The sequence below is a fragment of the Phalacrocorax carbo genome, chromosome Z, assembly GCF_963921805.1.
Source record: "Phalacrocorax carbo chromosome Z, bPhaCar2.1, whole genome shotgun sequence".
Lineage (NCBI taxonomy): Eukaryota > Metazoa > Chordata > Aves > Suliformes > Phalacrocoracidae > Phalacrocorax > Phalacrocorax carbo.
In genome coordinates, this window is record NC_087548.1 from 54,886,001 (window position 1) to 54,913,129 (window position 27,129).

General features: G+C 38.8%; 1 protein-coding gene across 2 annotated transcripts; it reads left to right on the forward strand.

Moving 5' to 3' along the window:
- The first annotated feature begins 982 nt into the window (after positions 1 to 982).
- Positions 983 to 23,614, forward strand: LOC104044083 (S-adenosylmethionine synthase). 2 transcript variants are annotated; one of them, XM_064438667.1, is made up of 11 exons: positions 983 to 1,060; positions 1,493 to 1,593; positions 3,809 to 3,902; positions 7,576 to 7,653; positions 11,423 to 11,545; positions 12,434 to 12,546; positions 13,223 to 13,366; positions 14,622 to 14,840; positions 15,867 to 16,049; positions 18,724 to 18,857; positions 22,267 to 23,614. In XM_064438667.1, the coding sequence occupies exons 3-11, from the start codon at positions 3,830 to 3,832 to the stop codon at positions 22,367 to 22,369; spliced, it is 1,170 nt and encodes a 389-aa protein (XP_064294737.1). In that variant the 5' UTR covers positions 983 to 1,060; positions 1,493 to 1,593; positions 3,809 to 3,829; the 3' UTR covers positions 22,370 to 23,614. The 2 variants fall into 2 exon arrangements, with proteins under 2 accessions (XP_064294737.1, XP_009502142.1); XM_009503847.2 differs by lacking the exons at positions 983 to 1,060; positions 1,493 to 1,593 and having other exon boundaries at positions 3,667 to 3,902.
- Positions 23,615 to 27,129: the final 3,515 nt, after the last annotated feature.

The window sequence follows — 27,129 nt, forward strand, 5'->3', positions numbered from 1 at the left end:
AAAAAACCAGCAGCCAAGTAACCTTTTAACATATGTATGGGGAGACTCTCCTCAGGCACTAGCAACGGGCCTCAGCAAAGAATGGGCTGGGAAATCACCTTGGGAGACCTTGGTGGAGAGCCAGAAATGGTCCAGAGAGAAGGGCCTGAATACATTTGCCTATAAGAATGGCATTTGATCTGGCAGAAGTTTCCTGAGGCAGGTGTGTGATTGGACAGCATTTTCATTTGGGGCTGATGTGAGTGGTCTGAGCTGGAGGACACACTGTTGAACTGATTACAGAAGAAGTGACTGAGACACAAGAGCCACTTTGAGCTAACTGTGAGATCTCAGAACTCAAACTCTTTTCATAAGAGAGTTAAACTAAAGTATTGTATAGATGATGAGAGAACATAGCAGAACTGCGGCAAAATTAAATTTGTAAAACAAAAAGGGGCAAGCCTTTAGCTGAAACAGTGAATTGGTATGCCAAATATAAGCAAAATATGCATGGACTTCAGCTGGGACAGATACAGTTCTATTGCTCCAACAGCAGTTTATTCATGAGGTCCTGGGATGCAGAGCAATATTGAAAGTTCAGCTGCTGAAGTGATCCCATTTTTAAAAGGTCTTTCAGTTCATCTCTCCATTTTCCGCAGCAGCTTTCTGAATCTGGTGATACTGATGGTGTTTCTTACACTTGGTCAAGAAACATCAGCAAAAGAGGCAAAGGAAAACATGACTCTTTGTCATGGTTTTAGCTGGGATAGAGTTAATTTTCTTCACTGTAGCTGGTATGGTGCTGTGTTTTAGACTTAGTATGAAAATAATGCTGATAACACACAGATGTTTTAGTTGTTGCTGGGTAGTGATTATACTAGTCAAGGACTTTTCCAGCTTCCCATGCTCTGCTGGGTGCACAAGAAACCGGGAGGGGAGGGGGCACAGCTAAGAGAGCAGATTCACACTGGTCAAAGGTATATTCCATATCATGTGACATTATGCCCAGTATGTTAACTGGGGGGAGCTGGCCGGGGTGAGCAATCGCCGCTCAGAGACCAACGGCATCGGTCGGCGGATGGTGAGTGTGGTTGCATCCCTTGTTTGGATGTTTTGTTTTTCCTCCTCCTGAGGGTTCATCTCTCTCTCTAGTTATTTTCTTTTTATTATATTACTATTATTATTGTTGTTGTTGTTTTATTTTAATTATTAAACTGTTCTTATCTCAATCTGCCAGTTTTCTTACTTCAGCCCTTCCAGTTCTCTCCCCGATCCCATAGAGGTGGGGGGAGCGACTCGACTGAGCAGTTGTGTGGTATTTAGTTGCTGACTGGGGCTAAACCACAACACTTTTACAGAAGCAATCGATATTCCTCAAATAAATTCACCAGTGATAAATTAATCTTGGCCTTGTAAAACACAACCCAACTGTCACAGGCAACAAAAAAGTTTTGTTGCAGGGAATTTGACTTTATTTATTGCCAATTAACAAATTTTTAATTACTGATTCTAGTATTGTAAAATAAAGAAGACCGCTTAAAGATCACTTAGGGGAAGCATCCCACATTTCTTCTGGACACCTTTCCTCCCTGCTTCCTGGCCTCAGCCCCTTGGGTGAGTTGATCAGGAGCACGAGATTGGGCTCAGTGAGTTGTGATTGCTTTTCTTTTGCTCCTTCATGTTTCTGTGTCCACTTTTCCGACATGGGCTCCTCCACCATCGGCAGAGACCTCGGAGGTGTACCTGCTCTGTGTCTTCTTTTGTGCATCTGCCCCTGCGTGGGTGTCTCTCTGCTGTAGTCCTGCTCAGGCAGCTTCTCTTGTGCCTCCTTTTTCTCCAACATCCTCCTGCCTTCACATCTCTCCTGCCCTGGCATCTCTCCCCACTGCTCTGGTATGTCTTGCAGCCATTTTTTTTGTTTGTTTGTTTCTCTCTTACAAAGCTTGACTGTCCTTTATATTGTCTTTTGGATTTTTTCTTTTACATTCAAGGCTGGGGTTGGAGTATATGTATATCCTACATTATAAAACATGCTGAGGTCCATATGATGAATCAGAATAGTGTATAAGACACAATGTAAAGCACAAGTATTTTAAAATGCTGCATAATATGAATTCATGATGGAGGAGACTGAAATTCTTCATATGAATATTGCTCTATACTTTGTATAAAGTGTTTTATTGGACATGTAACTTGAGCTCAAAGAGTATTTATTACACAAAGTTTAAATACCTCCTTCACACACACTTAAGCAGCCATTGTCCTCTGGGAATTGGTGGGTTTTGGTGTACGTGCTGAAAACTTTTGTTCCTAGGATAAAAAATAAAAAGGCAAAATCGAAAGGGGTGCAGATGGTCTCTTTCCTTCAACCAAGTTACCTCTTTGTGTATTGCTCTGTAGAGTGCTGGTTTTCACTGAGGGTGACTGGCCTGTTGCAGCACACTAGATACCACTTGAGCTACCACAATTAAGGCAGTGCTTCTCCAGTCATTCTTGCAGCTGAGATACAATTTTGCTTTATTTTTTTGAGGGCTGGCTTTGACTCATTTGTCTAAGTGCTTTGCCTTCATTACTGCTCTTATTACCTCCTATACCCCACTACTGAGAAGTGTCCTGAAGTGAAGGCGTGCTGCTTCTTAGCAGTGAAGACTTCTTTGCAGAATTAATGCACATCATTTGTGATCTCTTGCTGGTGGCTTGGTAGGGCATGTGGTTTGCTCGCGATGGCCTAGTAGTAAAACTTTCAGTTGTAGCTGAAGTTGTACCTGCATCTCAGTACCACTGTTGTTACTGTTTGACATGCTTAGGTTATGGAGCAACATTTTCAGCAATGACTACTGATTTAGAGAAGCTGAGCTCAATGTAATGTATTGCACCAGTGTAGAGCTGCTCAGCAGGACAAGGGTTTTTAAGACCAGATGCACCTGCTGTCGTTCCTAGGTAGTTTTGTGACACTGTGCTGTACTCAGGTGGTCTGGTGTGCTGCTGCACTGCATTCTGAAATAAACCAAAGGAAAACAGTGCTTCCAAAGTGGCAGTGCTTCTTTGCTTAGTTTAGATAGTTAAGTCCAGCTGTTTCCTACTACTCTCTTCATCAAGGCAAATGGTAGAAGGAAAGGGGTCTGTAAAATGGATTGTGAGAGCCTGATCATTGTCAAGTTTAAGATTTATTGAGCTAGGGCATAGGTTTTAGTCTTGGAATTCAAGGTAGATTATAATGAACCTACTGTCTTCATTGCTGTTTCTACAGAGCATGCTGTTGGTTGCAATACAGTTCCTCACTCAGCCATTGACACAACTACTATTCAGGAAGAAAAGCACAGTTTACCAGCTGGAGCTGTTATGAACATCTATTCTCACATAAAGAGTGATACATTTCTGCACAGTTCACTGCTGCAGCTGAGTAAAATGTATAGATATTATGCCTAGGAGAAAGCATCATTTGCCCTTACAAATTCAGATAAAATCTCTGTGCTGTGTTATTGTCTTGAATTGCTTTTTAATTAGAAGAAAGAGTAACAACGGAGGCTTGGGGAAGTGTGCAAAAGCACTGAATTCTGGCTTAGCTGTGTTCACATTTCATATAATGATAACACTTCCGAAGAGTTTAGCAGGACCAAGGTTAACCAAACACAAAAGTCTTATGAAAGGAGTTTCTGTAGCAAAGCATTGTAAAATCCACACAGATCAGTCTTAATCTATTGAGCTTTTGAGAAACAAACACGCAGAAGCAATTATATCAGCCGTTTGCACAAATACATTAACCTTTACACTTCACCTTCTGCCTGTGCTTGTTCTGTAGTCCAGTTTGGGTCTTTCTCATTTGCAGGCTCACTAAAGATACCAAGACATGTCAACTCCTCCCTCAAAGAAAGAAAAACGATTTCTTTTTACATCAGAATCTGTTGCTGAAGGACATTCTGGTAAGTAAAACTGCTGATTGAATCACTGCTTTTAATACTTGCACTGAAGAATGCTCTCTGATTGAAGTTCAGTAATATCTCTCCCAATGGAGAAAAGAAAGAAACAATTATTTTGAATAGACTTCAGATTAGCGGCTTTGTTTGCTTGACAAGAATTTGTCTCATTTGTTTACTATGCAGTATAATCTGGCATAGGCAACTTTAAACTTTTGCAAGAGAGAAAAAAGCATGGAGAGGTCTTCTATAGGTAGACTTAGAGCTGCCACGTATACTGGAATTACAATTTCATTTTTAATTCTGTAATGAAAAAATATTACTTTATGCACATATTTATTAAAGGTGATCATTGAATTCTGAATCTCTGAAACATTTAGAATACTAGGCACTAATTTTCATCAGAGCTACGTTCCAGATACTGCTGTAATAGTACATAGGCCCATATTGCCACATTGTTCTCCCTAACACAAGTTTACATATGCTGTAGGCTCTACAAAGCCATTTTATTTTCTAGATCTGGGACTGCGAGACAATGCTTCAGGTCTAACTGCTGTTGATTAAATTCAGCTATTTTTTACACAGCTTTGTTTATACAAATATGTATCTAGAAGCTATGTTAACTGATGAACTGGAGGAAGTTTGGACCACCAGCAGATATACTAGTGACTCAGATTTGCACTAAAGGTAGCAACTGTTCCTTTTATGGAGGAACCTTCAAATAGAGTGTTTTAAAGTTAAGCCTAAAAATAACATTACCTCTTACTTTTTCCACAGTAGAAGGAAAGACAAAAAAAAAAAGTGAGAAAATGAGGGTGACATCAGACACTGAAGGTTTGCAGTCGTTTTCCTTTTGTATCTATATTCTCGGGATTCTCACTCATTAGGTGGGAATGGCACAGAATGAGACCAGTTATATTAGTCTGTCCAGCCGTCGGTGAATAGTCCAACAGCTGCAACACCGCTGCAGCATGTAGCATCAGATCTTGAATGACCACAACCACTCGCTCGCTTTAAAACACTACACTGTATGTTGTAACGGTGCAAATAGTAGAAGGCAATAAAACTTATCAGTTGTTCCAGGTTATGCCATTCCTGCTTGAGCGTTACCCTCTGGTGTGAATGAATTTCACAGTCTTCAGGACTGCCTTTGCCTCAGGGTTGTTGACAAACTAGCCAGATGACAAACTTTGGAACTTGGCATTACTGATTTTATACGTGATTGCACAAATGATTTCTGGGTCTGAAATTAAGATCACATGATGTTTCTGTCTTTCCGTTCTTGTGTCTTCAGACTGTGGTCAATTTTTATCAGTGAAGCTGCAGTATAACTTAAGTAACTGACTAGGATTCTGATTCTCTGAAATACTAGCAAGAAAGTTCAGTAAGATAATGCTTGAGCTGGGGATCAATGTAGTACAAATAGTTGAAGACAGGATTTATAGCTATCAAGTTGGCTTTTTTGTTTGTTGTGCTTTTTTTTTCAAGCCTCTAAATTGTTTGACTTACTTTGCAAATGCTTTTGAAATGCACAGTTAGATGTTTAGATTAATCTTGATTGGTGAAAACACTAGGAACAAGACATAAAGGTACTGAAACTGCTGATTCAGATTCTGAAAATTATGCCAGTGAAGAGACCTGTACACCTCCATCAGCAAATCTCATGCAACACTGAGATCACTGTAGCCTATGTGAATAAAAGGGGCACATACATTTTAATCACTTGTGCTTTGCTTTTAGCCTGTTTTTAGTTCGTATTTGAGTGAGGTAGTATTGATGGTACAATGGCTCCTCCATTCCAAGCTACAGGCTAGCATGTTTCACTTTTCCTTGGTTTTAGATTATACTGGAGTATATTACTACACAGTTCTTATATTAAATTCAGTTTGCACTTAAACTTTGCATTGAAGATCTTTCAGAATACAGAATAACTCCACTCTTACCTTATAGTTTCATTTTGATGTTTGTTTCCTTCCAGACCAGATTATCTTTAACAGTAAATAAGTAGTTTAAGGTGGACATCCAGCTTCTTTGTTAACTTCCTCTTTGAGCCCTCAAGCCTACACACATATGTAACGGTACTCACTCCTGCAAGACAAGTTATTTTAGACTTGCAGTTACACAGATAATTATATAGACTGTTGGAAATAATATAGCCACCTGGCTCATTGATACAGAAAGTGTTGTAGATCTGGCTGTGTAGTTGTGTGGCTGAACATATTTTGGATACCTTTTTTTGTAATGATGTGTGAAAGAACAACCCCACACTTGGAAGGAAGGGGTTTTGTATATGTTTCATTTGCATGAATCTAGATTCCCTTCTTTTTGACCAAACACTATTTCATGTTTTAATATTTAACCTAAGCTTAGGGACAGGATATCTTGGCCTTCAGTGATTATCCATTTAATCAAGGACAAGCCTTCCTTTTAAGGAGAGTTGGCAAGAGAAAATAGCCTTAAATTGTCCTTGTGTAACATGTGACCACATATATTGATAAAAAGGGTTAGGGTACCTTATCTGTAAAGACCACCAAGACCCCTGAAGAGAGGAAGGTATGCGCAGAAGAATCTGAAACGGAGCCAAGAAGAGTGACTTAATGCCATTATGCAACCTGTGTAGATTAGAATGAATATGTATTAGAAAGACAGAATATGTTTGGACTTATTGTATAAATATGATGAGGTGGCTGGCTTTGGTGTCCTTGGTTTGTGGAAAACCACCAAGCACCCAGGCTTGCACAACCCTGAAATAAATGCCAATAACTCTCTTGAGTGTGTGATTATTGACCCATTGCACACCGGACGACAAATCTGCTTTTTGGAGAGCAATGGTGGGTGAAGATTAATGTGTGTTCCTCATGTTGCTTCTGCAGATATGCAACCTTTCAAAGCTGTACTTTTGAAGAAATAATATGGATTGCTTTTACCCGGTTCAGTTACCCTGATGAGACAAAGAATCTTGATTTGTCCACTAAATTGTTCATTAGCTTTTAACAAACCGAATATGTTTGGCATATTCAGGTCTTACTTGGACACTAAATCATAGGTACTAAAGACAGAATAGGTAAAAACCTTTTTCTCCATTGCTTTTGTCCTTAAAAAGAGACCAAAACTCAGAAATATAACTGTTGAAATTTGTGAGTGGCCAATGCTTGTCCCTGAGAGAACGTTTGCAGATGCTTTTCTAAACTTAATGAACCAGATAGCTGTGAATAATTACAGGAGTGGACTTCAATCTAATACACCTGTTTGCAGGGGAGCAATGCCTCTTGTCACCCAAAAAAGTTGACACATGAGATTTCAGAGGACACCACTGGAGGTACTGAAGGGACAAACACTGCCTTAAGTGCAGACCTCTGGCAGTTATAAGATGTAGATCAAAATAGGTAACTCAGAAAATAAAATACATAGTTTAAAATAAAAAGGTGATGAATGCAACACCCCTACAGAAGGGTCTTAGCTTAAATACTTCCACAGTTACGTCTTGTATCTCTCTTCTCCTGAAACTAATATTTCAGGATGTCTTTGCAGGCCATTTTGATTGCCCCCTCACCTGGGAGGAAAATGCTCAGTCAGCATAAGTCTATTTCCCACTGGAAATGAAATTTTATTAAGACATCTCTTTTTTTATTTTTATCATAAACAAAAATGTTTTATCTGTCTTATTTTTATCTTCTAGATAAGATGTGTGATCAGATAAGTGATGCTGTTCTAGATGCTCATCTCAGTATTGATCCAGATGCCAGAGTTGCCTGTGGTAAGTACAATACAGATCGAAAAACTGATTAATGAAGTACAACAAGTAATCCGTGTTGATATAACACCCTGCGAACCAAAATTCTTGCAATAGCTGGCTGGCAGTCAACACTTCCACAGTCAGTCAAGAAGCCAACTCTGGCATAGTGACTCAGAAGAGAAGGGAAGGCAGGAAAAAAAGCTGCAAAAAAATGAACAGAAGAAAGGAAATACATAGTATGTGAGTACAAATTAAAAATTATGAAATGTAAGAAATAGATCAGGAGAAGCCAGTGGTATCAGGGAAAACTCATGTTGACAGGGCTAATTATAATAAGGAATCTAAGAAAATCAGGGAAAAAGAGAACCTAGGAAGGGTATATGTTAAGATCCATTTCTTCATAGAGAGAGTATATGGTGTTAATAAAACTCAAAATCCTGAAGTGCTAAACAGATATGTACTGTGCCTTTACAGAAGCAGAGTGACGTCCCTGGTTCACAGGAAGATAAGTGCACAGTTCATTTGAATGTGATTCTGATCAAAGTGGCATGCCTTTTTTGAGGGACTTTCTGTTAGGGCTACCTTGTATTCTACATAGACATTGTCACTAGCAACATCACCTCTTCCAGAGGCTAAGAACATATCAAATTGGAATGAGCTGGGTTGCAAATGGGGAATGGACAGTCATTCTGTTCTTAGAACAAGTCATCAAGGCCATAGTTACAGCACAGGGGACTAGAGGCATCCCACAAATACAGTGATCTAATATGATGCTCCATCTGAAAAATCACATGTGATCCTTGATGCAGAGATGTGAGCAGTAAGGAGACATGGGGGAAGGTTCTAGCATATGTATTAGACTTGATGAAGCATGTATTTCAGTATTGCTGGCAGTTATGCTTCCAAAACTGCTGAAAAGCTGGAGATAGTAACATAGAAATGCTGCAAAAATGATAAGGACCGAAAAATGTGTCATAAGAGATGCGAGCAACAGGATCAGTTTGTCTTACCAAACAAGAAGACTGAGATGTGACATGATTGCATAGATAAATCCCTGATTTCTGTAAGCTGTTGGGAAAAAACCATATCAGAACGGCTGACTGGAGCCAGAAAACTTGAGTATAACATTAAAGCATAAGTCTGGAAAAGATTAATTGGTTGATCAGACACAGAGTTTGCTAAAAAAGTAGTGAGCTGGATAACAGAAAGCAGTTATGGCAATCAATACAGGGTTTACCAGCTGAAAATTAGAATTTCTGTTTAGCTGTACAGGCCTTGCCTTAAAGTTTCAGAGAAAAATCTCAAAGCGTTATGTAAGTACTAAGTCACTGTAACACTGTATCTTAAAAAACTAGGAAATGTAGTTTATGGAGATGTTGAAACTAGATTCTATCTACCAGTAGAAAAATGTATCCGTGGTTCTCTGAGTTTTATCTGATGCTTGGACTTTTAGGATCAGGAAGTTTTGCATACAAAATTCTGAATTATTACATAGGATCTACCTTGTTTCAGCAGGACAGAGCTGGTCTCTGTGCTGCCAATACACTGAGTAGCAGTAAAGTCAAGCAAAAGAATACTGGCTGCAAGAAGCATAAAGTAGAAGACAATAGTTATTCTACTTTCTCTCTGATTAAGTGAATCCAAATGCTTTCTAGAAAAAAAAGTTCTCTCCAGTGTGCCCAACAAATGACAGTCAAGAGAGGAAATTAACTAACTATAAACAAAGACAGTACAAAAGAGAAGGTGGAAGCTTCTATCTGCTAATGGTGTTCAGAATATTCTTTTGAGGAGTTTTAAACATGTAAGAAATCACCCTGCAGTGAAAAGCCCAAAACCCAGTATGGTAACTTTCTCTTGGGTTGAGCAGATGTGAGTGTTGCTTGGGCTCACTTATAAGTTGCAGCTATAGTGCAGCTCCTGACCTGTGTTTTCATTTGATTGAATTAAATTTCAGTCAAGATGGAAAGCAGTCAAAGGTAGCTAATCTTTCTTATCCTGATACTAAAAAACCATCATCATGCCACGAAGTCTTGCATCAGCATCAAGCTTTGCTTGGCTGTAATGGGCCTGGGAGAGTTTCTAGGGACTGTTGGTGGTGAGTGCAGCCTTATTCTTCCATCTCTTTAAGACCAGTTCCTTAACTTTGTGTTCTTCCAGAGAGGCTTCCCCATTTTGTAGTGACCACACTGGAAAAGCTGAGAGTCGTTCTTCTCTGCCTCACACCCTAATATAGGGTCTCTTTCCCCAACACAGGATTCATAGCACCATATATGCCTTGCACATGTAGGTGGTCTGCTAGGGTGTAGCAGAAAGGAAGAGTACTGCTGGTCAGTAGGGCATGGGCGCAAGACTGAGTGTGAAAATAATAGCGCCAGAATACCCTGCACTGTAGAGGTATCACCACCTGGGGTTGATGTGCTGTATACATTTAGGACTACTGTATTACTATGAACAGTCACTGTGTCCACAGTGTAATTGAGAGATACCATGGCAGCTAGGATGTAGCTTAATAGTTCAACATAGACTAGTTCCTTTTGCTGACAAACAGAGAAAGCTTGCCCTGTGCTAAATTCTTAGCTGCTTGCCTGGATTATCTAAGATAAGCTGCCAATTAAAGCTAGCTCTTTTATGTGATGCTGCTGTCCATAATTGTGCAATTTTATAGCATATTCTTGCCTGTAATACTTAATATTGGAATCAAATACAATTATTCAAATGAGATGGTGATTGGATGATAAAAGTGATGGACAGAATTCAGTGTAGGCTAATGCAAAGGGGAGGGGAGCGATCTTATCCCCCTATATAGAAAGTAAGGTTTGCAGTTCACTGCAAGTATTCAGAATAGAGATTTTGGTGTTGTAATAGACAAATGTTTCCGTGAAAAGAGTTGATGCTCAGTGGCAGTAAAAACCCAAGCAGTCTGTTAGGGCTTGCTGGGAAAGGAAAGAAGACTGGAACCAAGAACATCATTAAGTCAAATAAACCCATGGCTGCCTGTCTTGAATACTGTGTGCAATCTATTTCTCTGTCCCCATCCCAAAAAAGGGTATAGTAACATTGTGCAGCAAGAGTAGCGACTGTGATCATAGCCGCACAATGTCTTTCGGTGAACAGCCTGGGTCTCCTCAGTCTGGATAACAGAGGATGGAATTAGGTATGAAATATAGCTATACAGTTGTACATTGTACTGATGTGGTGAATTTTTTGTGATTGTTTGCTATATGTTTTAACAGAAAACAGAAAAGTTTAGAGGCCAGGTGGATGCTTGAAATAAACAAGGAAATAAAAAAATGAAATGATTCTGCACAAAATTTGTAATGCAGGTGCATATTTTCTTCCTCCAGGATCCTGTAGTTACTAAAAGTTTTCATGGTTGCCAAGGGCAACAAGGTGAATTATGGTAAAAAAAAAATCCATCAAAGGCTGGTAATGTTATCTGTTAATAAATTATGTCCCTTTAGCTTCAGGAAGACCATGAGCTGAAATTGTTGGAGACCAGGAAAGTATTTGGAGAAATAGCACTATATACTTCATATTTTCTTATAGATGTTTGCTGCTGGCCACTGTGGAGAAAGGATAATTGGGTAAGATGAACCCCCTCCATGCAGGTATTTTGATGTTCATAACAGCTGAAGGGAAGAGTGGTTGCACACAGAGCTATATGTATGCTAGAGCTTTACATTGAATTTCCCCTGTGAGTAATGCTTTGTTCCTAGAACCACCTTCAGGATCTTCCTGTGTAACTAAAATAGTAGCAGTAAAATTCTGATGTTTTATCTTTTTTCTGCAGAGTGTGTAGCAAAAACTGGAATGATTTTGCTTTGTGGAGAGATCACATCCCAGGCTGTAGTAGATTACCAACAAATTGTAAGAGAGACTCTTAAGAGGATAGGGTATGATGACTCTTCCAAAGGTGAGTGACATCCTTCAGGTGTTCATTCTTGGATCTGTTCTGTATGTGGCCATATTAATGTTTTTATGATCTTCCAGGAAATAAAATTAAATGTGTATCCAGGCCTAGGAGAAAACTGCCCAGATGTTGATATGAGTTTTCCAGTGCCTGGTACTGAAGGAGATATTTTAAGTTGACATACTTGAAAAAGACTAATTCTTGAAAGTGCCAGGTACTTCTTGCTTCTCTGATGCAGAAGAATTAGTGTTCGCAAAAATGTCACAAGGTGGTTACATCTGCAGGTTTGTACAGTGAAAGCTTTAATGCTGATATTCCTTGTCCCTGGGGTGCATACACATATGAAACTTGAAGTTCACACCCAAGAGAATTCTTGACGTATTCTTAACATATGTCCCAAAGTAGCTTACCTTCAGCTGTTGAAGCCCTTACATGACCTTTCCCCTTCAGTCTTTCCTTTTCATGCATGACCTATACGGCTTTTCTCTAATTCTATTGAACCCTAGAACCTACTACAAGGAAAACTGAATACCAGGTTCTGGTAACATTTTTCCACTCTCCCAGCTTTAATATCTAAATGGTTTGAACCCCAGTCATCATAAGCAATGTAACAAGCTTTGATGGGGCAGCTTGTAGAACTATACTTATCCTCTCAGTTTCAAGAGCTCAGGTTTCAACTAATACCACTAACTTGCCCACATCCTGAGACTGTTACATAAATGTGCTGATTGTCTGCTTCTATTAGCAATACAAAACCTAGCATAGGAAGCTTACATGCTTAGAGTTTTCAAAGTTTTAGTCAAGATAACTAGATAATCCATAAAAGCTTCTCTAGCAATTCATGAACTCTCGTGAATGTATGACCTAACTTTACAAAACTCCCTTCACTAGGACTGGACTATAAGACTTGCACAGTTTTAGTGGCCTTAGAACAACAGTGTGAAGAGATCAAGCATGCTGTCTCCCATGGCAAGAGTGATGATGACATGGGAGCAGGAGATCAGGTAATGGGACTTAATTCCAGGCACTTACTCAAATTTAATTTATGCACAACCAGTTAAGAATTTAATTGGACCAGGGCCTTTCCTTAAAAGCTATTGTGCAACATGTAAGAATTAGCAGCTAAACACTGTTCACTCTCTTAATCACTACAAGTGCAAAAAAGTAACACATCCTTCAGTAGTTTCAGTGAAAGTAGCTTTTCCCATATCCAGTGGCCTTACTGGATAGAGCTACAATTAAAGTGTATATATATATTTTTATCAGTAGGTGTCAGTTTCTGCTCTCTCAAGTCCTTTGGGTAGCCTGGTTTTACTTCTTGGGCATTAAATGCTCTGTTATTGTAGTTGTCATGTATGGGGAGAAGACTGAACAGTCTTTAAGGCCTTTTTGTCTGTTAAACCTTTGCAGTGTATTCTTACAGACGCTTAAGGCAGAATCATTCTTGGGAATCAGACCCTGCTGTAGTTCTGAGTCTTGTGCATGGAGATACATAAATGTTATTTCAGGCTGGCTATATGACAAAGTGTGTTCACCCTGCATGTTACTGCTCTCTCTTTCTAGCCTCGGGTGGTTTTAAAGTACTATATGGCAAAGACAGGTGCAGAAATGGAAAGAGAATGTGGAAGCGAGTGGTTTATTTCCTTGTTTTTCAATGCAGTTCCCTGTTTCTTAATGCAGGGTTTGATGTTTGGCTATGCCACTGATGAAACTGAAGAATATATGCCCTTAACAGTCCTCCTGGCACACAAACTGACTGCAAGGATAAAGGCTCTGGAACGGAATGGAACATGGCCCTGGGTTAGACCAGATGGGAAAACACAGGTTTGTAAACAGAACAACAGAAATAATTTACCCTGAAATAATTTACCCTGTCTGCTACTAAATCAGAATTCATGTTTGTCAAAAATGGTGCTGTCATTTTCATGTCCCAAGGTGGTGTGAGTTTCACATGGTATATTCTATGTAGTTTGTTTAAACTGTTGTATCAGTGTCTTAGCAGATTTCTTCAAAATAACACTTGTATTTTGCTTCTTTTCCCCTGGAGATTAAGAAGATTAACAAATTGACAAACAGCTGGTTTTTTTTCTGAATAAATATCAGCATTCCAGAAGCATGAACTGGGACACTGCTATGGTATCTTAGTTAAAAGAGGGATGTTCTTGATTCAAACCTCCTATATACTATATTTGATCTGTGGTCAGAGCCACTGACAGCTGTGTGGCAGAGCTGCGTGGATGAGTCACTGAGCCTACTCTAAGACTGATCCACTTTGGCAGCCTCAAAGGCAGTTAAATTCTCTGTCTTCCAGGCTGTGAAATATGCAGGAGAGGAAAGGAAAGCCTTACATGTGGCATTTCCATGCCAGCAAGGTGTTTTATTACTCTTAATTTCTGTTGCTTAGTAGAGATGAACTGCATTGAGTTATACTGCTGCCATTGTTGCAGCGCAACATGGATTGTGTCCCTACCTTTTGTCAGCAGTGCATAGAATGTGAATATACTGTTTTCTTTATGGTGTATCTATCCAAGCATTTTTGAAGGGTGGGAAAGTAGGGAGGTCTTGGTCTGTAAGAAAATTGATACTGGGGTTGGAGCAATGCCAGTATATATTTGCATGTACATAAAGCCTGTGCAATAGGTAGAAAAGGATACAGCCCATCATATCATGATCTACAGTTGCTCATTTTAGCAGGCTTCTCCAAAAGTTATTTTGAATTTACTTTGGTGTTTCACTATTTGAAGTTATGTTAACATGCCAAACCATGAATAATTTTAGCATCTGCCAGTAAAAACTTAGGCTTATGTAGCTTTCTTGTTGTTATTTTGGTTTTATGTAGTGATACATGTGATATCCTTTGCTTAACTCTTTTGGTAGTGGTACTTCAGTACTTTCTGTATTTTTATGTTTTTTTTTTCTTACAGTGATTTTAAGCATAGGAAACAATCGATCATTTTTCATCCCACTTTCCTTCATCTGCTTATTTTTTGCTGCAGGAAATAAGTGTGAGGTTAATTTTCATTTTTCAAACTGATGCTCTTGGCCTTGTGTGTTCACTGTCATTTTTTTTTCTCTCTAGGTCACAATGGAATACAAAGAGACTAATGGTGCACTGGAGCCCATCCGAGTGCACACACTTGTGATTTCAGTACATCATGCCCCGGACATACCTCTACAACAAATACAGAAGGAACTAATGGAGAAAGTTGTTAAAAAAGTCATTCCAGAGAAGTATCTTGATAAGGGCACAATTTATCATCTCCTTCCAAGTAAAAAGTTTATAGAAGGTGGCCCTAAGGTATGTAACTTCGAAAAAGGACAGCCTATACAGGCTTGGATTCTACTTTGCCACATGCTTCTAAATGTTCTCTTGAGTGAAAGTGCAATGAACTGGTATACCTTTAACCAAGAAAGTCTATATATTTTAATGGAAGCTTCAGTAATTTCTACTGGAGTTTTCCTACTGGACAGCTGGCATCTAAACTGAAGCTGTACCTGCTGTGACAGGCAAATGTATGGATTCTTGGATCTTTGTCTTTCTTCCAGAAAGTATTTTAAATGACCAAAACCCAGACTTTAAGTTATACACTAAAATGCCTGACTGGAAGTATCTCTTCACTTTTACAGTAAAAATCAAAACCAGAAATAACAACAGATCTGATCTTCTACTTTGAAATTATTCAGAAAGCTGGACAAATTTCGGAGGAGACTTTAATGTATTAAGTCTTAATACTCATTTGAATTTGACATGTGTTCTGCTTTCCAGGTGCTGGTAGTAAGAAAGCAGGTTGTTGCTGTGAAATTGTTAAATGAGGGATAATTCCTCCCAGCATGCATGCTGCAAGTCATGACAGACATAGCTTATGTTGGTCAGTTATATAAATATGCATTAGATTTCCCACAACAGTTATACATATTCATTCACAGTGTGCTGCAAGATGTGTACATTTCAACTGGTGTTCTGACTCTTATCTAGGTGTAGATGTCCTTAGTTCCTTTTATCTTGGTTTCAACTGGCAGCTGCCGTTGGGTTGTCTGCATTCCTCCAGGATGTCCCGATCACACTTGCGAAGATCATGTCCTTGAGTGCATTCTTGCCTGAGGCCCCTTACAACACGACTGCAGCACAGATGACTTAGTACATCTCTGAAAAACACTGCAGTCACGTAGACCTCATTCATTAAACAGTTGCATGGGAAGGTGAACACTATGAGCAATAAGTCATATCTGTGGCAAATACAAAACAAAGCTGTACCCATTAACCTCATATGGGATTGGGTAAACTGTTGTGTCTCATGAATGTATTCAATTGTTTGTCCTGCAGAGTGATGCTGGACTGACTGGCAGGAAGATCATTGTTGATACCTACGGAGGCTGGGGAGCCCATGGTGGAGGTGCATTCTCTGGAAAAGATCCCTCCAAAGTTGATCGTTCTGCAGCTTATGCAGCTCGCTGGATTGCAAAATCTCTGGTGAAAGCTGGTCTCTGTAGAAGAGTATTAATCCAGGTAAGAGCAACCGTGAAAGTAATACACATAACAGAAATTCTGTCTCATGTGTGGTCACCCCCATGGAATACATACTACCACCACAACCCCACTCCAGTTTCAGCAAACCATTTCTCATACTAGAATGGGACTCCAGGAAGTTCCTCTTGGGGGTGTGTGTTATTAAGGAACTCTATGAGGGAAGCCAAAGACAGAGGCCACGATGGTCTTGAAACAAGGAGTGTGTTTTCAGTTGCATTCTTTCTCCAACTCTGTTGCCATCCCTGGTCTAGGTACTTCTTTGCATCCTTGCTTTTACTTCCAGCAACCCTAGTGATGCTCTGCACACACATGGATGCCCAGCAATCCAACCTGGGCTGCACAGCACATTACAGAGAGTTACGTTAGCAATGTCTAGACATAGTTGTGCAACCTGCTGTACTATATGGTCATACTAGTGGTAACTTAAACAATTTTAAGCTGTATTTGAATTTACCTTAAAGTTACTGTGAGTTCTCTACTGTGTGTTCCTAGTATACTAGGTGTGAGGTGTGACTAGAGGCAATATTCAATTATGTTTAAGAATTTAAAACAAGAATAACTTTCATCAGTCTTATGTGCTCAGAGGAAATGCACTTCCTTCCTTGTGCATGAATTTTTGAGACTACTAAGTCTAAGAAGTTGGAGGAGGTGTTTTATTGACCCCTAGACAGTTTCACCTTTAAACATGAACCCAATGTGAATGCTAAACAATTAAGGTTTGTCTAGGCAGTTCACAATATTAGTTTATACACATACTTATTCTGAGTAGCTGCTGTGAAATAACTTTAACCCAGTACAACAGTGATCTGGCTGACGTTTTGCTCTAGAGGTGTGTTGAAATACTTTTACTTTTTCCATGGTCAGGAGAGAAGCCCACTGGATCTGGTTATTATCAATGACATAGTATTCAGACATCCCAATTAGGAACAAGGCCCCTTTCTTTAGATGTTGTACATGTGCTTGATACCTGATTAAACTTAAAGTTTGGAGTTAGTCAAGGAAAGGGGAGACTGGGAACAAGCCAAGCACAGATAGCGATGGTTAGCAAATTGTTGTTTTTTTTTTTTTCCTGAGGGGACAGTAGACAAACTTCTGATTTCTTGGTACGCACATTTTGAGTGGCATTTTTGAATATATAAATCAGTCTTAATTCTTGAGTTAGGCGGGAATGTTAACGTTCCAGTAATTCCCAGAGACCTTCCCTAAATAACTGGGCCTGACTATAGACAAAGCAAGATTGATTTTTTTTAACAGCAAACTATGGAGATGTCAGATATTAGCAATGAAGGTAAGATGGGAGGAGAGAAGAGGATGGGACAGCAGAAGAGCAAATGTCCTGGGAAGTCACAGAAGGCTGGATTGAAGATTAACCAAAAGGAAAATATATCAAGTGGAAATGCAAAAGTGTTTTCAACCCATTAGTGTCCATGTGCTACACTAAGACCTTGCCAGCCTCCACTGAGGCTGACAATTGAGCTGACTCTGCTATGGATATTGTTTCCATGCTAACCATCTTTTCATACTGAAAGGGCAAAATAGAGGGAGGATAACGGAGGGAACTGCAGACTAATTGGCTGTATATTATCACAAATACCATGTAGGCTTTATTTAGTGAGATATAGAATTGTCAGCTTATTGGTTAATGAAAACCAGACTTAGCATGATATCAAAATTAGCTAAGGGGAAGATAGTAATAATTCGGGCAGTTTCTAACAAAAATCAGTTCATGGTTACTGAGAAGTATATAGATAGAACTGAGCCATTGGACTATTACTTCTTGAAATGTGTAGAAAGCAGACACAATGAGGAAGACCAGTGAAAGCCACAGAACAGTTTGCATTGCTTAGTGACATTCAAGCAAAACATATTTTCAACCAAATACACAACGATGGAAGAAAATGAAGTGTATGTTAACCTATACTGTGGCAGGATGGTATTTTGGAATGGGACCAAATGAAAAAAAAAAAATTTCAGGAGAACCTGTCAGTGCTGTGCTGCACAGTGCTGTGGTGAAAAGATGCTAATGTGATTCTTGGATGTCAGAAAGGAGCTCTAGAGCCCCTCTGTCTATATAGCTCCTCTGTCCTCCTTTGAATGAAGTGAAATTACAGGGAATACTTCCTGGGTTACTTTGCCTACTTCTGATAGCTGTGTTTTTAAAAGTACATGGAAATATTGGATGAAGTTCCAGGGAGTGTATGGAAATAACTCACTCTGGGAAAACAAGTCTGTGAGTGCTTTAGGAACATGGAGCTTTTTCTTATCTTGTCCTAGATACTCTTTTCTCTGCCTTGGAAAAAAACCCCAGAAATATTTGTAGATCTCAGAGTCTCCAGTCTCAAAGGCATGAAATCTTGTGTCTAGCTGAGGCTGAAGGATGCAGAATGGCAGTATCTGAGGATGATTAGAAGGATCTTTTAAGGAATGTCACTTAGATCTGATATTTGACCAGGCTGAGCATTCTTTGAGAAAAACATATAATTCTCTAACATAAAAGACAAAAAGCAAAAACGTATCTCCTAGCTTTCTTTATGCAGAAAAGGTGTGCATAAAATCTTCCCCTGATACATAGGATAAGCCTTTCCTTCCTCTTACGCAAAAAGTAGGAAGGATAGCTCTAACTGTGTTTGGGTTGCATGCATGTGTTCTACAGCTATCATATGCTATTGGTCTGAGTCATCCTCTTGCGATCTCAGTGTTTCATTACGGAACGTCAGACAGATCAGAAGAGGAACTGCTTGAGATTGTGCAGAAGAACTTTGATCTACGCCTTGGAGCTATCATAAGGTTTGTGTGCTATTAGCATTTATTGAAGGGAATAATATTTTTAATACTCTCTTTAACAGCTTAATGTTAAAGTTTCTGGCTCCTAACCTCATAGAAGTCACCTTCATCATAAATTTGTCATCATGATTTGCTGTCATTTCTGCTCCTCCCTCATGCATGCACCCAGCGCAACATACAAGGGCCAATTCATAAGTCCGGTCACAAAACGTAGTGAATAAGTAAGACTGGTCTAAATTATACCACGTTATATCTCCCAGTAACCCTCGTAGTGTGCTGCATTGCAGTTCATTAGCCAGGTGGCAGGGTGCTTGGTAAAGTAGAATTAAAATTTAACATTATATATAGTTAGGCTTTCCAGTCTGTTTACAGGGTGTGTAAGGTTCACAGTCCCTGCCTCATCTAGAAGGCACCTGAAATATTGGTTCTTTCTGAAAGAAGTACTGGGGTAAGCAGGGGCCTTTAATCTTTAGGTGGCAACAACGTGTGAGACAGCTGCCACAGGAAAGGTTCTGGTTCCCTCATTTCATGAGCAATCCCATTGAAATGAGTGGGATAATATGTGCTGTACTTTGCCCTTGCTCATGCACAGAAGTTGAGTGTCACCCTACCACAAGAGTGACAGCATGGTGTTTGCTGTTGCTGTTCTGGGGATATTGGCCGTTAGTCCAGAAGAGAAAAGAACATCCTTAAGTGACTAGCTTCTTAATGAAGTGTAAGTGAAACCTACCTTCTGAGTGAGAAAAAACTGAACACTGAGAGCCTGTCTCTAGTTGTCATGCAGTCTTGTGCAGCCTGTTTGAAGTGAACTAAACTTAATTAAATAGGAATTCAGGTTTCTTAAATGCTTTCTTAAGATTTGGTAAGCCATTGAAATATTGAATTCATTAAAAAAACAGAATAAGAATAAAAATCCTGCCATGAGATCAACTGTCTTGAAGTGAAAATTCAGTTGTGATCAGAAGCGTCACTAAGGCTATCATACAGTCAGAGGTTACAAGAAATCCTGAACCTACTAACACTGCCTCCTGCAGCCAATCCAGTTATATTCCTTTATGGAGTATTTCTGGATCTGAAAAAACAGGTATTTTAGACAAACATATTCCTTACACTTAAAGAACCAAGGGAATTACCCTTTTCTTTGAGAGGAGAAAGGGCTGGAGGAGAGAAGCAGATCAGCACCTGTCCTTATCAGCAGGTACACCCTCAGAGATATGGTGTAAGTTTGGGGTTGTCCTCTGCAGGGACAGGAGTTGGACTTGATGATCTTCGTGGGTCCCCTCCAACTCAGGACATTCTGTGATTACCCACCTACATTCCAGGGAGCTGTGAACTGACCCTAGCATTTTTATTTCTTTTTCTCCTCTTCTTGGCTGACTCATATGGTTCTTTATGTGAACTTTTAGGAGGTAGATCTTTCTGCTTATTTGTAGGACAGCTTCCTAAGACCTAATGGTACAGGGTCATCTTCTCAGTCCTGAAGAACCTTTGAATCTTTTGGCTGATTTTCACCAAACTTGACAGGCTGGACTTCTTAAAAGTCTCATGAAATATGCAACTAATGGAGAGAAACACTATCTCTTTCCTGTTTTAAGGAAGCAGCCACCGTGTGTTCACCCAGTATTAAACTCTGTGAAATCAGCATGGGAGCTCAAGCATGAGATAGGTACCAGCACAAACTTGACTTCATGCACAGAGGAACTACTTTGTCACTTTGAAAAATGGAGGTTTTAAAACCTCTGTTTTAAAATGCTAAAACATGCATGTTAGCTATCTCATTATTTGAGGAAAATGCTTTTAATGATTCACTTAGCTTTTAAAACCAGAGCTATTAGTATAACTCTAGTGTCTCTATTCCAGAGGAATCTTGAGCGTATTTGACTCCAAGTGGAGAAATGTCAACATGGTGGTGAATATGAAATCTCTTTTTTTCTTAAAAAAGGAAAGATATTTCTGACAAGCTATATTGGCATTTTGCTGATGTGGCCAGCCTTCTGCACTCCTTTTCAGAATGTTTCCTGAACATATAGACTGAGAGTAGAGCTGACTTATATTTTTAAAAGTCTGAGATAATTCAAGGCATTATGGCAACTTCTGTTGCGAGGTCATGTTTTCCAGGTGTTATCAGTTCACAAGTATAATGAAAACTCTTCTTTGCCTTTGTCATTATGGCAGGTCATTGCCATCAGTAATTTCTTTGGTGGTTCCCAGACATTTTCCTTGATTTGGTGTGCTCAAAAATGCTGCTTTTTAAAAATGCATCATCATAGCCCCGGAAGTGGTGAAGGCAGTAAGAAGCAAAACCAGTGTTGTTGACTGAATATTTCCTTTTTAAACATTACCTCACAATTTTTACAGTTCTGTAAATGCTACTGGCTATCCATTCTAATCAACTATGCACCAAAGTACTTCATGATGTCTTATTTCTCATTTAATCATCACTCACATTTCAATGGCTTTTGTATTAGGGTGCACAAATGACTGTAGTAGCCACTGGAGCATGTCATCATGTTGCACAAAATATTACTTGAAACAAGACTTAGTTGCTGTACATCATAAATGAACCCATAAGTGCAAGAATGTGTAATCTCTTCACCATCTGAAATGTATTCATTATCCTGTTAGTATTTATACTTCTTTCCTTAATTAGCCATTTCTCAATCAATTTTCTCTCCAGCAGCTTACAATATAAATCATCTATTTAAATGTAGTTTCAAAGATAATTAAACAACATAATACCAAATAGAAGAAACCCTAAGTAGAAGAAAATGTTTCAGGCCTGTCTTGAAACAAAGACAAACTTCTGTGTAGATACCAGTGGCTAACAATTTAGCACAGCTGCAATCCTCTATATTATGCAGGCTAAAAGTAATAATCATGACTTTCCCCTTCATTATTTGTCTAGTCGTAACTAGTGTTAAGGACTATTCTAATGAGCAACTTCGTGCACCTATGTAAGCAGTTAAAATTCCGCAGTTACTCAGTCTACTAGATCGTCATCTTTGGCTGCTTCTTTTGAGATCATTGTTGTCTTTCTGGCACAGTGGCATTAGAAAGTATTCTATATTACCCTTGCAATAACAGAAAACACATTGATGCTTGCGCAGGTATAGCTGAACTTTATTCCGACTGTACTGTTTCTGCATTGTAATGCTTATAAAGCCTAACTGCATACTTACCATATCTCTGATACATGTGAAGAAAGCTGACTGTTCCTAGTCACTTCAAAATTGAAACCATCAGCTCACTACATTTCCTGCTGTAGATCCGGGTGATTGTGCAAGGAAACAGCTCCTACGTTTTACTGCTTTTCTTCCAGGGATAGCACTAATTATCCCTCTGATGTGTCTAAATCACAACATACATTGGAGTAGAGTTAAGTGTAAGACTTGCCTTTTTTCTTTTCATAAAGGGATCTGGATTTGAAGAGGCCAATCTATCAAAAAACAGCATGCTATGGGCACTTTGGGAGAGAAGAATTTACATGGGAAATACCCAAAAGGCTTCTGTATTAAGTTTTTCAGAATGTTTCAAGTAATTGACAGGTGGTTTAATAATCAGGTAAAATGTCAAGCTGTTCAAGAAAAGGCTGTATCTACTCTTTTTAAAATTACATTCTGTGGTTAATAGATTTACTGAAAAATATTTGTATGTAATTTCTAACTTTCATAGTGGCCTTACACTTTAAATGCATGCTGCTCTATCTAACATACTCTTCAGCTTTGTCTTTGGTAACATGTGAACAATTTAGGCCTTTGGCTGCGATCAGGTATTAAGTGGAAGTTGAAGTCATTCCTGTTCTGCCAGGGAAGCCCACTACTGCTTACCCAATTAACTTTGTGCTGAAGTGGATGAAGTTGGTGAGGTAACTTCCAGCAGCTTCCTGTAAGAGGAAAGCAGTAACAGCACAAATTGCCATAATTCTTTGGGCCAGGACCTCCATGAATACAGCTTTAGTTATGGTCCTTCTAGTCCAAGCAAATCAGTAAAAATACCCATTTCATAACATTGTTCCTTGTAATCCTAAATAACCTTAGCTATGAGCCAGGGTTACCTGTTTGCTTCTAACATTATAGTTTTGTAGGCACGCCTGTGAAAACTGATGAACTCCTATGTTGTAATTCCTTTACTCATTTATTATTATTCCTTCTCAAACGGAAATGTTCCAGGTCTACATGAGTTGGAATTGGCTGTATAGTTTCAATTAAATTTCATTTAGCCACTTCTGAAAAGTAAAAAATAATTTGTAAAAAACTACATTACTTTCCTGTGACTTCTCTGACTGAAAGCACAAAATGGAGAGAGAGAATTCATTTAGCTTCTCTTCAAGGACTGGAGAGGATGAAAAGGCTTGTATACAGAAAGTAGCAATTCTGGCAAGCAAATTTATCAGATTGTAAACTAAGACAGAGTGTTGGAATGCTGTAACTGCTCTTACTTAATACCAGGGAATTTTAACAGATAATTAAGCAATATGCCTACCCTGTCCCCAGTAAAAGAAAAATATAGGTTTCAGTGGTAAGTCTAATCAAATGCAAGTAGTTGAATATAACATTAGCCTTAAGCAAGTTTTAAAAAGCTGGTTCCTTTCATGTAAAGACAGATCGATCCGTTGCTCCTTTGATAGACCGGAGCTGAAGTGAGGTCACTGTACAGCTGTACAGCCTTACCCGGCCTGGTGGAGTTAACCTGATCTACCATAATAGTGCTGCGGTCAGTCCTGTGACCTACAAAAATGGCTTTTTTTTTCCTTCCGTAAGAAAACCGTTCCTGGAAAAATAAGAAAAATTCGTTCCTGGAATAAAAGTGGCAATTATTTTGTGGGGTCTTTTTAATTTTTATTTAATGACAAGCTTTCCTTTTTATCACAGAACACTGGACCCTGTCTTTGCCTGAAGCTAATTCAGTTTAGTATGCATATGGTCACATAGGCATAAACCACTCCATTAACCTCTATTAAAAATTTGTTCAAATTGGTATTGTCTAGGAAATAGTAATGTAGCTTGCTATTAATTCTGAAATATCAGAATAACTTCCACTTTTAGTAATACAGGGGTACAATGTTTAAAAGGCAAGAGATTGCAAAGATCATTATACAGTAAACTGACTCTAATGACCTTTTGAAAGATATTTCAGTAAGTGGACATGTAGTCTCAATTTTACAGCTGTCTCAACTACAGCTAGTGTCAATTTTACTGTCATGATACTTCACCTTTCCAAAGTTGAATAGTACTTTGGTAAGCAGCTGTGATGCTTTGTTTGTCACAGGAGAAGACCACTTTGATGAAGTCTCTTGTTCTTATTAAATTTAATGAGGAAATGATTTGTTTGTTGGAGGTGTCTCTTAATCACTGCTCATTCACTGTTAAAAAAACAAAAAGCAGACCGTAGGCCTTTTTAACTGTCCAACAGCTGGAGTCTACAGGAGGCAACTTGGACCATGGTGTATTCCAAAAAATAAGAACACATTTCTGCGACACTTCTTTCACCTTGCTCTCTGGCTTCCTATAAATAGACTTGAGATCAAAGTTATAGACCTTTTTCTTCAACAGGTTGGTTAGTCTCTGCCTTCAGAGTACAAACCTTTCTTTCCCCTTGTTGTCGATTCATGTTTCAAAGTAGCCAGGAGCATCAGCTGCAGAACAAATCCCTAACTACAGATTGGAATGGGAACAGTATACTTCCAATCTCCAGAGATCCTGTCTACAAATTTTAGCAAGTGTTCTAATAACTAGTGAATTAATTTCATTTACACAGGGCAGCTAATTTGCCGTATGCAAAGTCTTCCTCAAGAACAGCAAAAGACATATGCCTTGTTTGAAGCAAGCAAACAGATAAAAGCTACCTGTGGTAAATATGTAGTGTCTAATCTGAAGTCAGAGACAAAACTATTGCTCCACAAAATCATTGAAGTATTTTTTTTCAAATGATTGGCATGTTTCCCTATTACCATTCTAGAAATGAATCACTCAAACTGGAACCTCAAAAATAAAAAAGGGTGCACAAATCGGACATAAGCACTAAGATGGCAGTTATTGCTGAAAGTTTAGCTAAATTATCATGTAAACTACACACAGGGATCAATCAAAATACTTTAATTTTCAAATGTTGCAATTATTGCTTTATTAAACTTGTTATTTTAATATCCAATAAATAGGCTTTTCTTTGAAATATGTCATTGAAATATATTATAAAAATCAAAATACAGGTGCTCAGAATCTGTGTAAGAAAAAAATTGTAATCACATATGAGGAGAACACAATAGTTTATGCATTGTGTTTTGTGACGTCATCCAAAGTAGCAGGCTGTATGGATATTCAGCTAATACAAAAAAACTACCTGAATGAAAAATCTGTACCACAGAAAATTACTTGGGTGTACCATACACTGTAACATGTAGAGGTATCGGCTGTTTGAAAAAACAATTTTTTCAAATAGTGAATTTGGATGGGCACTTCCAAAAGCTGATGATTCTTGCTGGACTGTGTGAGGTGGCATTAAACCTAAATCTTTCAAAAGGGCAGTTTCACTCAAACCTAGACTAGTCCATGAGGGAAGAAAATTAATGGAACAGAAGTGCCAGCTCAGCTCTGAAAGTGCCTTTCATATCTTCCTGGTCTCAGAAGAGAAGAAGGGTCTCTGCATGCAAAATGAAGATATTAAATTAAGAAAGGTCAAACCTGTTCTGTTTGCATTGTGTCTCAGGATTAGCTTTCTGACTTATGTTTTCAGAGTACATCACAAGAGCAGCTGCACTAAAAAATACAAACCTTGGAGATGTATTTAATCTTCCTTCTAAGATGTACTTCTGAAACAGATATTCAGTTGTGCTGAACCTAATAAATCCTACCTAGAGCCATGCAGACATTATTGTATATGCCATTTTCCTAGTTATATTTTGATTAAGTGCTATATAGAGAAATGCAAAGTAGAATGCTAATTAATTACTATTTAATTAATTTAATTCCTAAGGAGCTGAAAGCAATTACTGGAATGGAAACTGAAGTGCATATCCTCACTACATGCTCACAGACAAAATGAATTTTCATTTAATAATTCCCCAGTTTGCAGCTTTGCCCTGCCTTGACCTTACAATATGAAACGAAAACCCTTCTTTACCACCTTCCCCACACAAGATTTTTGGCAAGAATGACCCTTGGCTCATTCTGGGTGAGGCTGCAGAAGGAAGAGGAATGTATGAGAGTTAAAATGGGAAGGCTGGAACAGAGCTTTTTCATCAGGATCTCAATCATCCTGCAGCAGTCCAGTGTGGCTGGCAGAACTGGGATGAAAATCAGTAACAACTTTGTTTTCCTCTGCTTTTCAGCAGGTATGATGCCAGCATATAACTGGGTAAGCATTACTGCCTTTAACAACTTAAAAAAAAATTCATAGGCCTCTCAAGCTGCCTAAATTAAAAGGATACATTACAATTTTAAAACACTGTTAAAAACAGAGCATTGTGCCACACTTCTGTCTCAGCAATAAAGAATGTCAGCCCAACTAATGGAAAGCCTTCTAGGCAGCTGCACGCATTTCAAACCACATTTTACTTAGTGGTCTGCTTGACCTCTCCAGTACAGTCCTGGATATTTAAAAAGACAGGTCAGTAAAATATTACCCCAGGATTCTTTTAAACTTTTTTGGCCAGACAAGCTGCATCTACGTTCAAGGCCCTCCTAGCATACCTGCAGTAGTTGGAGTGCCAAATCCATCCTGATTCTTTCAGATGTAAAATTCTGCTTCTTATCCTACATTTTTTCTTATACTGCCTTCATGTGTGACTGATAGCTACTGCTCCTGCAGTCTTTCTTAGGACGAACTCCACTTGTAAGCTATGACTGACTGTCCTACCTGAGCAATTTCAAGCAACCAGAGGAATTGTACAAATCTTCAGGTTAAGCTTTTCATTTCAGACTTCACACTTGATGCTGATCTGCATACGATTTTTGGACTGAAATTTTAGATTATTTGTACCAAATCCTTTCTCAACAGTCAAATCTCTCTTACAGAAGTAGTAAAACCACAAAGTTTAAATACCGTTTTCACTGGTGGAGTTTTATTTTCTAATTTTTATACATTAAAAATGTACAAATTGATAGAGAATCAAGATTCTCAGACAGTAGGTTTATGCGCATTTCAAGCAGGTATAAGCCTCTTCTGCTGCTGAAAGAAATGAATAGTCTGGCTGCCTCGTCATCCTCAGAGGTCTTTTCGAGCCTTTGGGATGTCTCTTCTGTGCTGAGGTAAATGTGAGGATTAGCAGTGAAAGAGT

Coding starts and splice junctions, on each gene's coding strand:
- LOC104044083 (XM_064438667.1), top strand. CDS start 3,830: ATGTCAACTCCTCCCTCAAAGAAAGAAAAACGATTTCTTTTTACATCA. Junction 7,654..11,422: donor AGATGCCAGAGTTGCCTGTG/GTAAGTACAATA, acceptor TTTTTTCTGCAG/AGTGTGTAGCAAAAACTGGA. Junction 13,367..14,621: donor GACCAGATGGGAAAACACAG/GTTTGTAAACAG, acceptor TTTTCTCTCTAG/GTCACAATGGAATACAAAGA.